Here is an 11,523-nt window from a genome sequence, read left to right on the forward strand (position 1 = left end):
AGGCAGGAAAAGTCACCTCCACGCGCACAGTCTAAAGCTCTCCAGGCGGGCAGAGCCCCTGTGGGCAGGAGGGGGGGTCGCCCAAGACCACCCACCCTTCAACAGCACCCTTCTCCAGGGCCTCGCTCCCCTCCCCGCGCCAGGCAACAGACGCGAGACAGCAGAAAGAAAACTTCCTCGCCGCTTTTCTCCGGCGTGTCAGAGCGGAAAAAAAAAATAAAAGGGACTTTTCAATAAATTTCTCACGTCTCAAATCCATTGGAAATCAGTGCGCCCAGCGCAGCCTGTACACGTTCTCACTGGGAACCCCCTAATCCCCACCGCCATCCACCCGCCGGTCTCAGGGGTTCAGAAACTACACGAGGATATTTTGGGGAATGGGTCCTTTTCTCGCATGGTCAAAGCCATGGGGGGCCAGGGTGAACACCGGAAGCCTGTCGCTCCAGGGCCTCCGGCCCAACGCCCCGGTGGGAACAGGTGTACCCGCTCAGCCCCCAGCCGGGCCGAGAGCGCGGCGGGGTCCTGCACCGGGCGCGCCGGCTCCAGAGCTGGAAATACCCCCGGACTCCGGGACACTTGATGACCGGCCGGGGGCACTTGATGAATCCTCTGCGTCCAGGAGCTTTCCGGGGCCCCGGCCGGGTCGGGTCGGCTGCGACTGCAGGCGGGCGGAAGAGGAGCTAGTGCCCCAACAATGGGGCGAGGGGCCGGGCACACTCACCCAGGTCACCAGCGGGCTCTGCAGGAAGAGCTCCATGAGCTCCGAAACGGTCACGTCCATGCTGAGGCTGCGCCCGCCGGCTCCGCGCCCCGCGTCCCCGTCCCCCGCGCCGCGGCACAAAGCGGCTCTGGCAGCGAGCGGCGGGCGCGGGGCTGCGGTGGCTCGCGCCCGGGAGACAAAGGCGGGGCGCGAGCCCACGTTCCGCGGCTTCGGCGGCCCCGCGCCCCGCCCGGGACTGGGGGAAGGGGAGGGCCCGCCGCTCTGGGAGGAACAATGCGGGCAGCGGCCCCGCCCCTCGGCGGCCCTGGGCGGTTGGCGCGCCGCCTCGCGGTGCCGGGGCCAGGCGCCCGGGCGCGGGCGCGGCTGCGCGGGTCGCTCGGAGGGGGCGGTGGCCCGCACGTGCGTAAGGGGAGGGGGCGTCCCGGCTGCCTGCACCTGGGGCGGCAGCCGCGCGCCTACGCAGAGCGCACCTTCCGTGCGCTTGGGACCCCAGCACTTGGCTCATCTCTGCGCGTGTGCGTCGGCCACAGGGCCCCAGCGCGAAGTGCGGGCCGGAGTGCTGGAGCGTGGGTCCCGGCCTGTGCTTCCCCCGGGAGGCGGGCGACCGGGGCGCCCTGCCCGCCGAAGTCGACCCGGGTACGCCGCACGCTGGGGGCCCAGCGGAGCCCACCAGCCCGAGACTGGCGGCCCCAGGCAAGTGCAGCCTCCCAGGTGCAGCCGAGGCCCCGCCCGGCTCCGTGGCGGGTGGGCCAACCCCGCGTGCCTCAGGTGCCGGGGTCGGTGTCGCGGGCAGGTAGAGCGCAGGCCCGGAAGTCAAAGGAGGAAAGTTTGTGTTGAGTTTAGACCTTAGGAGCGCGACATTTTGCGCCCCACCGTGCCACCTCCCAGGCTGCCCCGACCTGGACCCGCCCCAACTGTGACACCCCTTCCTCCACCCACCAACACCACCGCCACTTTGCCGGAGGGGAGCCAAATTCCGGATCCCAACTTGGAGGACGTACCAGCAGCTTGGTGGTAGGCGACAGGAAAAAGGACAAGTGCCCCAAATGGATGGAAAGCAAGCCCTGGGCCCAGACGCAGACCTCGCTGCTGAGACAGCTGCGGTGGACCCCGGGTGGTCTCTGCCACCCCACCTTGGGCCGGTAATAATTTCACACTACGATTCAGTCATTGTGCAAAACACTTTATACGATTTAACTAATCGAATCCTCACGCGTTTCCCAGATGAGCCCACCGGTGCGGTATTGACCTGAAAGCGCCTAGCATAATTGTCTGCGAGTATACAGTAGGCGCTAAATGGCTCCTGGTTTGCTTGTCAGTAATGTGAACGTTGACTCTGTCAAGTGTTGGGGCTGCGACATCTACCGGTGAAGTGTGGTATTGCAGCCGAGTTTTGCAGTACCTTGTTGAGCTGGTGAGAGGGGGCGAGATTGTGGCCCCAGTAGCCAAGTCGGCTAGGGGGTCCCTAAAGAGAAGTGTGGAAGTCAGGGTGACAGAAAAGAAAGCGGGAGACTGCAGAAGAACTAAAATTTCGAGCTTATGTGGTTTTCTTGTGCACCAGAAATTCATTAATTCCTTGATTGCTTAATTGCCTATATTGTAAAATCAGTTGGAAAATAGGTAACGTGTATCTATGCCCATCTCTGTTTAGAAGCCCCGTTCTGTGCACGCAAAATTTTTATCACATTGACCCCAACTCTTCTGGAAAGACAAGGAGGTGATCTTTAAAGTTATTTGATAAGCGTAATCTTTCACACTGAGAAATACATTGGACAAATGCTTTCTGACATTTGTGGTAAGACATTTCCCTTCCTGGGGAGAGAATTGGTCACCAGGGGATACTGACAGTCCCTATGCCACAAACACGTCAGGAATTTCATTTTGGGGGTCATTTAGCTGCTGTGTTGGTACATTATCATTGATGCATCAGCAGTTCATTGGCTCAACCCCATCTCACCCCATTCAGAAGGAGCGGGCTCAGCATCATTGTTCCTACATGAGGCAGGGTGTCAGGTAAACTCTATGGTGCCCAGGTTGCAGGGGTGGAAGGCTTCAAAGGGCTGGATGACCTGGACGAGGCACCTCCTAGAAATCCTCTTACTCCATAAAATCAGAATAAGAACATTTTCCCTGTATGACGTTACAGAGTAATTTTGAAGTTCAGGTGATGCATGTAAAAGGGTCTATAAAGGTATCTTCCTCACTGTCGTCTCATCTTTTGCCCCCTTCTACCACTACTTTAATAAGAGTTGTTTCCCCTAAGTCTCCATCGGGTTGGGGCATAAGCTTCAGGAAGCAAACACACAAACCATCTACTAAACACTAAGCAGTAGCCCTCTATCCCCTGCCTGTCCCTCCAGACCTTGGCTTTCACTCCATGTATCTGAGACTTAAATTTTTTTCTTGTTCATTTCTGCATGAAAAATAATTTCTTTGCTTTATACATTGCTTCTTAGACAGAAGTAGTATTTTAATTTTGTTCTTCATTCTGCTAAAGGAATTTTCTCCCCTTCTCAGAAAATGCTGGCTCAGCAATGTAAGCTAATGGCATCTCTGTAATTTGATAGGAGCTTAAATAATTTGTACAACTTTGAGGAGGGGGGAGACTAGGTATTTGTTAATGCCTGTAATTACTTTTTGTTATGATGAGCATATGTTAATTTCATAATTAAATTTTTTGTGTTAAAATACACATAACAAAAAATTTACCATCTTAACCATTTTCAAGTGTACAGTTCAGTACAATTTAATTAATTTTATTAAATACATTCACTTTGTTTTGCAGTCCTCACCGCCATCCGTCCCCGTAGCTCTCTTCATCTTGTAAATCTGACTCTATACCTATAATTTTCCATTCTTCCTCCCTCTAGCCCCTGACAAACCTAATTCTATTTTCTGTCTTTATTATTTTGACTACTCTAAGTGGAATCATACAGTATTTGTCTTTTTGTGACTGGCTTATTTCACTTAGCATAATGTCCTCAAGATTCAACCATGTTGTAGCATATTGCAGAATTTCCTTCCTTTTTAAAGCTGAATAATATTCCATTGTATGTATATATTGAATTTTGCTTATCCATTCATCAGTGGATGGACACTTGGGTTGCTTCCATGTTTTAGCTATTGTGAATAATGCTCCTGTGAACGTGGGTGTACAAGTATCACTTCAAGACCCTGCTTTCAGTTCTTTTGGGTATATACCCCGAGGTGGGATTGCTGGGTCGTATGGTAAATCTATGTTTAATTTTTTTAGGAACCTCCGTACTGTTTTCCGTAGCAGCTGTACCAGTTTACAGTTCCACTAACCGTCCACAGGGGTCCTTTTCTTCACATCTTTGCCAGCATTTGTCGTCTCTTGTCTTTCTGAATCTAGCCATTCTAACAGGTGTGAAGTGATCTCTAGGGTTTTTGATTTGCATTTCCTTAATGATTTTAATGATGCTGACCATCTTTTCACATACCTGTTGGCCATTCATATATCTTCTTTGGAAAAATGTCTGTTCACGTCCTTTGCCCATTTTTAAAATTGGATTATTTGGGTTTTTTTCTGTTGAATTGTATGAGTTTTTTTTTAAATATATTTTGGATTTTAACCCCATTATCAGATATATGATTTGCAAATATTTTCTTCCATTCCATAGGTTGCCTTTCATTTTGTTGATGATTTTCTTTGCTGTGCAGAACCTTTTTAGTCTGAGTTTATTTTTGCTTTTGTTGCCTTTGCTTTTGGTGTCAGATCTAGAAAGTCATTGCCAAGATTGATGTTAAGAAGCTTACTGCCTATGTTTTCTTCTAAGAATTTTATTATTTTCAGGTGTTACATTCAAATCAATCTATTTTGAGTTAGTTTTTGTGTATGGTATAAGATAGGGGTCTAGTTTCATTATTTTGCAGGTAGCTGTCCAGTTTCCCCAACACCATTTATTGAAGAGAATGTCCTTTCCCCATTGCATATTTCTGGCTCCTTTGTCATAAAATAATTGACCATATATGGGTGGGTTTATTTCTGGAATCTATTCTGTTCCATTGACATATGTGATGTTTTTATTCAATACCATTCTATTTTGATTGCTACAGCATTGTAATATAGTTTGAAATCAGGAAGTATAATGCCTCCAGCTTTGTTCTTCTTTCTCAACACTTCTTTGGCTATTCATGGTCTTCATAGTTTCATATAAATGTTAGGATTATTTTTACCTATTTCTGTGGAAAGTGCCATTGGAATTTTGATAGGGATTGCATTGAATTTGTATATTGTTTTGGGTAGCTTGGACATTTTAACAATATTAATTCTTCCAATCCGTGAACATGGAATATCTTTCCATTTTATTTGTGTCTTTGGTTTCTTTCATCAATGTCTTAATAGTTTTCAGTGTATAGGTCTTTCACCTACGTGGTTAAATTTAGTCCTAAGTATTTTTTTTTTTGATTCAATATTTTTTTTTTGGTTGCGTTGGGTCTTCGTTGCTGCATGTGGGCTTTCTCTAGTTGTGGTGAGCAGGGGCTAGTCTTCATTGTGGTGCATGGGCTTCTCATTACGGTGGCTTCTCTTGTTGCAGAGCACGGACTCTAGGCACATGGGCTTCAGTAGTTGTGGTGCACGGGTTCAGTAGTTGTGGCTTGCGGGCTCTAGATTGCAGGCTCAGTAGTTATGGCTCACAGGCTTAGTTGCTCCGCGGCATGTGAGATCTTTCTGGACCAGGGCTCAAACCCGTGTCCCCTGCATTGGCAGGTGGATTCTTAACCACTGAACCACCAGGGAAGTCCCTTTTTTGATGCAATTTTAAATGGGATTATTTCCTTAATTTGTCTTTCTGATAGTTATTAGTGTGTAGAAATGCAACAGATTTTGTATACTGATATTGTATCCTGCAACTTTACTGAATTCGTTTATTAGTTTAGTAGTTTTTTTGGTGGGGTCTTTTGGATTTTCTATATATAATGTGTCATCTGCCAACAGTAACAGTTTTACTTCTTCCTTTCTGATTTGGATACCTTTTTTTTTTTTTCTTGCCTAATTGTTCTGGCTAGGACTTCTAATACCATGTTGAAAAAAAAGTAGTGAGAGTAGGCATCTTTATCTTGTTTCTCATCTTAGAGGAAAAGCTTTCAGCTTTTCACAATTGAGTATGATGTTAGCTGTGGCCTTGTCATAGATGGCCTTTATTATGTTGAGGTATATTTCCTCTCTACCCACTTTGTTGAGAGTTTTTACCATAAACAGATGTTGAATTTTGTCAAATGCTTTTTCTGCATGTATGATTTTTATCCTTCATTTTGTTAATATGGTGTATCACATTGATTGATTTGAAGACTTTGAACCATGATTGCATCCCTGGAATGATCCCATTTGATAATGGATATGATCGTTTTAATGTATAGTTGAATTTGGCTTGCTCATATTTTATTAAGGATTTTTGCATCTGTGTTCATCAGTGATATTGGTCTGTAATTTTCTTGTGGCATCCTTACCAGGTTTTGCATTATCAGGGTAATGCTGGTCTCATAAAATGAGTTTGGAAGTGTTTCTTCCTCTCATTTCTGGAAGAGTTTGAGTGGGAATGATATTTATTCCTTGAATGTTTTGGTAGAATTCACCAGTGAAGTTGTCTTGCCCTAGACTTTTGTTTGTTGGGAAGTGTTTGATTACTGATTCAGTCTCCTTATTAATGGTTGGTTTATTCAGATTTTATATTTCTTCATAATTCAGTTTTGGAAGGTTGTATGTTTCTAGGAATTTACTCATTTTTTCTAGGTTGTCCAGTTTGTTCTATAGTTGTTCATAGTAGTCTCTTACCATCCTTTGGATCAGTTGTAATGTCTCCTTTTTAATTTCTGATCTTATTTTTTGATTCCTCTCTTTTTTTTGGTCAGTCTGGTTGAATGTTGGCCAATTTTGTTTATCTTTTCAAAGAACCAACTTCTGGCTCTTAGTTTTATTGATCTTTTCTATTGTCTTTTTAGTCTGTATTCCATTTATTTCCACTCTGATCTTTTTTATTTCCTTCCTTCTACTAACTTTGGGCTTTCTTTTTCTTTTTCCAGTTTTCTGAGGTATAAAATTATTTGTTTGAGTTTGTTGTTGTTTCTTGAGGCAAACATTTATCACTATGTATTTCCCTCTTAGACTTGCTTTTACTGCATCCCATAAATTTTGGTATGTTGTATTTCAGTTTTCATTTGTCTCAGGTATTTTTAATTTCACTTTTGATTTCTTCATTAACCCACTGGTTTATTAGCATGTTGTTATTCTTCATATATTTGTGAATTTTCCAGTTTTCTTCTTATAATTGATTTTGTTTCATACCATTGTGGTCACAAAAGATGCTTGATATGATTTCAGTATTCTTAAATTTACTAAGACTTGTTTTGTGGAGTAGCATATGATTTATCCTGAAAAATGTTGCATGTACCCTCAAGAATTTATGTTCCGCTGCTTTTGGATGGAATGTTTTGTATATATCTGTTAATGCCATATGGTCTAAAGGGTCCTTAAAAGCTGATGTTTCCATACTGATTTTCTCTCTGGATGATCATTGATGTAATTGAGGTATTAAAATCCCCTATTATTATTGTATTGCTGGCTATTTTTCCCTTTAGATCTGTTAATATTTGCTTTATAAATTTAAGTGCTCCTATGTTGGGTGCATAAATATTTACAAATGTTATATTCTCTTGTCAGATTGACTCCTTTATTGTTATGTAATGCTATTCTTCTTTACAGTCTTTGTTTTAAAGTTTATTTTGTCTAATGTAAGTATAGTTACCCCAACTTTCTTTTGGTTTCCTCATTTGCATGGAATATCTTTTTCCATCTCTTCACTTTCAGTTTATACATGTCCTTACATCCAAAGTGAGTCTCTTATAGGAAGCATATACTGGGGTGTTTTTTTTTTTTTTTTTTTTTATCCAGCTGCTCTGTCTTTTGATTGGAGAATTTAGTTCATTTGCATTTAAAGTAATTATTGATAGGTATATACTTATTGCCATTTTGTTAATTGTTTTCTGGATGTTTTGTGGTTCCTCTCTCTTCCTTTCTTCATCTCTTGCTCTGTTCCTTTGTGCTTTGATGACTTTCTTTAATAGTATGCTTAGATTCCTTTCTCACTGTCTTGTGTATCTACTACAGGTTTTTGCTTTGTGGTTACCATGAGACTTACATATAATAACTTATATTTGTTACAGTCTATTATAAGTTGATGACTTAAGTTTGAACGTGCTCTAAAGCTCTACATTTTTACTCCCTCCCAAAGTTTTTTGTTTTTGATGTCATATTTAACATCTTTTATCTTCTGTATCCCTTGACTAATTACTGTAGTTATAGTTATTTTTACTACTTTTATGTTTTAACCTTCATATTAGCTTTATAAGTGATTAGTCTGCTATCTTTACTATATATTTACCTTTACCAGTGAGATTTATACTTTCATATGTTTTCTTGTTACTAATTAGCACCCTTTCTTTTCAGTGTAAAGCAGTCCCTTATTTCTTGTAAGCCTGGTTTAGTGGTGATGAATTCCTTTAGTTTTTTGCTTGTCTGCAAAACTCTATCTCTCCTTCAATTCTGAATATTAACTTTGCCAGGAAGTTTTTTTCTTTTATCACCTTGAATATATTGTGCCACTCCCTTCTCCTGCAAAGGTTCTGCTGAAATATCAGATAGTCTTATGGGGGTTCCCTTATATAGACGAAGTTGTTGTTCTCTTTCTCCTTTTAAGACTCTCTTCTTGTCTTTAACGTTTGACATTTTAAGTATAATGTGTCTTTGTGTGGGTCTCTTTATGTTTATCTTATTTGGAACTGTCTGTGCTTCCTGGACCTGGACGTCTGTTTCCTTCCCCAAGCTAGGGAAGTTTTCCGCCATTCTGTCTTCAAATAACTTTTCTGCACCTTTCTTTCTCTCTCTCTTCTCCTTTTGAGACCCCTATGATGAGAAGTTTAGTGTGTTTGATGTTGTCCTATAATTTCCTTAAGCTGTCTTCACTTTTTTTTTTTTTTGGCCATGCCATGTAGCTTGTGGGATCTTAGTTCCCCGACCAGGGACTGAACCCAGGCTATGGCAGTGACAGCACCGAGTCCTAAGCACTGGGTTGCCAGGGTATTCCCTGTCTTCACTTTTTAAATTCTTTTTTCTTTTTGCTGATAGGATTGCATGAGTTCCACTGCCCTGTTTTCAAGTTCACAGATCTTGTCTTCTGTTTCATCTAGTCTACTGTTGAAGCCCCCTAGTGTCAGTACAGTTAGTGTATTTTTTAGCTCTGTGACTTCTATTTGCTAATTTCTATATTTTTTCTGTGTTGAAGTTCTCACTATGTTCATCTGTTCTTCTCCCAAGTTTGGTGAGCATTTTTATGACCATTATTATTATTATTTTTTTATAAATGATGGTTGTTTCAAGCTACTTTTTTTTAAAATTTATTTTTGCTGTGTTGGGTCTTCATTTCTGTGTGAGGGTTTCCTCTAGTCGTGGCAAGCGGGGGCCACTCTTCATCGCGGTGCGCAGGCCTCTCACTATTGCAGCCTCTCTTATTGTGGAGCACAGGCTCCAGACGCGCAGGCTCAGTAGTTGTGCCTCACAGGCCTAGTTGCTCCGCGGCATGTGGGATCCTCCCAGACCAGGGCTCGAACCCGTGTCCCCTGCATTAGCAGGCAGATTCTCAACCACTGCGCCACCAGGGAAGCCTGAACGTTACTCTTTATCAGGTAAATTATTTATCTCTTTCATTAAGGTTTTTATTTTTAGGTTTATTCCTGTTCTTTCATTTGGAACATATTCTGTTTCCTCACTTTGCTTGACTATGTGTTGGTTTCTGTGCATTAGATAAAACAGCCACCTCTCTTCGTCTTGAAGGAGTGGCCACATGCAGAAGATGAACTTTGTCATTCACACTTGCCCTAGCTCTTGGTTGTCTTTCAAACCTTTATGATTGTGCAAGCAAGCTTATTTTACTTTTAATGGCTCCCAGTAGTTAAGAATGTGCCAAGACCTGTTCATGTCTCAAAGGGGAGGATCTCAGCACCTAGATTCAGGCTGATTGGAAGCCAGACCCTCAGGCAGCAGCTTTTAAGTATGCAATTATAAAGTATCCAACTGTGCAGAGTTCTGTAGACTTGCAAGCATAAGCCCTGTTGGCCACCAGAGTCCGTCAGTTTGGAGGTGTCCCCTTGGTGAAAGTTGTGAAAATTGGAGCTATAAATGAGTGTAAAGCTCTTCTCTGGGAGATACAGGCAAGATGGAACAAGGCAGAGAGAGAACGTAAAGACGGAGTCCCCTCCCTACATTCCCTGAGAGCATCTCTGTAGGCACCTGGATGTGTGCCAGACTTGAAGCCTGCCCCTCAGGCAGAAGCTCCAGGACAAGCAAGTGGGCCTCTTTCACAGGAAGACTGGGGGTGTGTTTCAGTCTGCTGTCTGCACAGTGCCCTGGGGGTGGTGTCTGCCAAGAACTGTCTCTCTAATTGTTATTGTGCTGTGGGGCTCAGGGACACAAGCCCCCCAGGCCACCAGAGCCGGGTGATCAAGAAGCATTCCCTGGGGGAAAACCACAAAATCCAGGGCACCAGACATGTGTAAGAGCTCTACTGGTGCTCTGGGGTTGCAGAAGAGGAAGAGCATGAAGATGGCACCCACCCTTCGAGGTCTCTGGAAAGGCTTACAGTCAACTCCCCTCAGGCTTCAGCTATGATGATAAACTACTAGGCTGCTTTCAGAGAAAGACTGAGCTCCTGGGGTCTGTTGCTTCTTGCTGTGCCCTGAAGGTCATAACTGTTTAAGAACTCTTTCTTTATTGGTTACAGTCCTTTGGGACCTGTGAGTATAAGCCCCACTGACCACCAGAGCTAAATGATCAAGGGGTGTCCCCTGGACAGCAGCCACAAAAAGCTGGGAACCAGACATAAAAATGGGGGCACCTGACATGTAAAAGCTCCCCTCTGGGAGCTGCCAGTGCTCTGGATTACAGCAGAGCATGAGTGTGAAGATGGCACCCCCTGAGGATGTGGGAATAAAGATGATGCCCCCCGCCTTTAGGACGGCAGAGGGAGAGCACAGAATGGCACCCAACAGCCTCCATCCCCAGAGAGTATCCCAGAAGACTCCTGCCCCTCTGGCTGATGCTTTAAGGTTATCAAATGAATCTCTTTTGTATAAAGTTTGGATACTTTTCAAATAGCTGCTTCTGCACTGGGCCCTGGGGTGAGTAAGTTCACACTTGAGCCCTTTAAGAGTCATTTCTCAGTTTGCTACAGCCCTAGGGTCTCATGAATGTGAGCCCCGTTGGTTTTCAAAGCCAGATGTTTTGGGGGCTTGTCTCTCAGGTGCAGATCCTAAAAGTTGTGGTGTCCAGGGACTTCCCTGGTGGTGCAGTGGGTAAGAATCCGCCTGGGAGGGCATCCCCCCCAATGTAGGGGACACAGGTTTGAGCCCTGGTCTGGGAAGATCTCACATGACGTGGAGCAGCTAAGCCCGTGTGCCACAACTACTGAGGCTGCGCTCTAGAGCCCATGAGCCACAACTACTGAGCCCAAGTGCCACAACTGCTGAAGCCCGTGCACCTAGATCCTGTGCTCCACAACAAGAGAAGCCACTGCAATGAGAAGCCCGCGCACCACAACAAAGAGCAGCCCCCACTCGCTGCAACTAGAGAAAGCCCGTGCGCAGCAACTAAGACCCAACACAGCCAAAAAAAAAAAAAGTTGTGGGGTCCACTGTAAGGTAGGAACCCTTTGCTCCTCAGGGAGAAGCTCCAGGTTTGTGAGTTCCCTCCCAACTGTGGGTCACTGCCTTAGGGGTGGGGTTTCTGG

At 44.6% G+C, this 11,523-nt stretch overlaps 1 protein-coding gene across 2 annotated transcripts in view; it reads right to left on the reverse strand.

The window, feature by feature from the left end:
- The window catches only part of CCDC88C (coiled-coil domain containing 88C), a 41,110-nt gene extending 40,171 nt beyond the window's left edge, over window positions 1-939 (reverse strand). For both annotated transcript variants that reach the window (XM_028496335.2, XM_028496336.2), the window contains exon 1: window positions 722-939. In XM_028496335.2, the coding sequence (XP_028352136.1) occupies window positions 722-781 (60 nt within the window). In that variant the 5' untranslated portion in view covers window positions 782-939. The remainder of the gene's footprint in view (window positions 1-721) is intronic.
- Window positions 940-11,523: the final 10,584 nt, after the last annotated feature.

This window comes from Physeter macrocephalus, chromosome 11 (assembly GCF_002837175.3).
Source record: "Physeter macrocephalus isolate SW-GA chromosome 11, ASM283717v5, whole genome shotgun sequence".
Lineage (NCBI taxonomy): Eukaryota > Metazoa > Chordata > Mammalia > Artiodactyla > Physeteridae > Physeter > Physeter macrocephalus.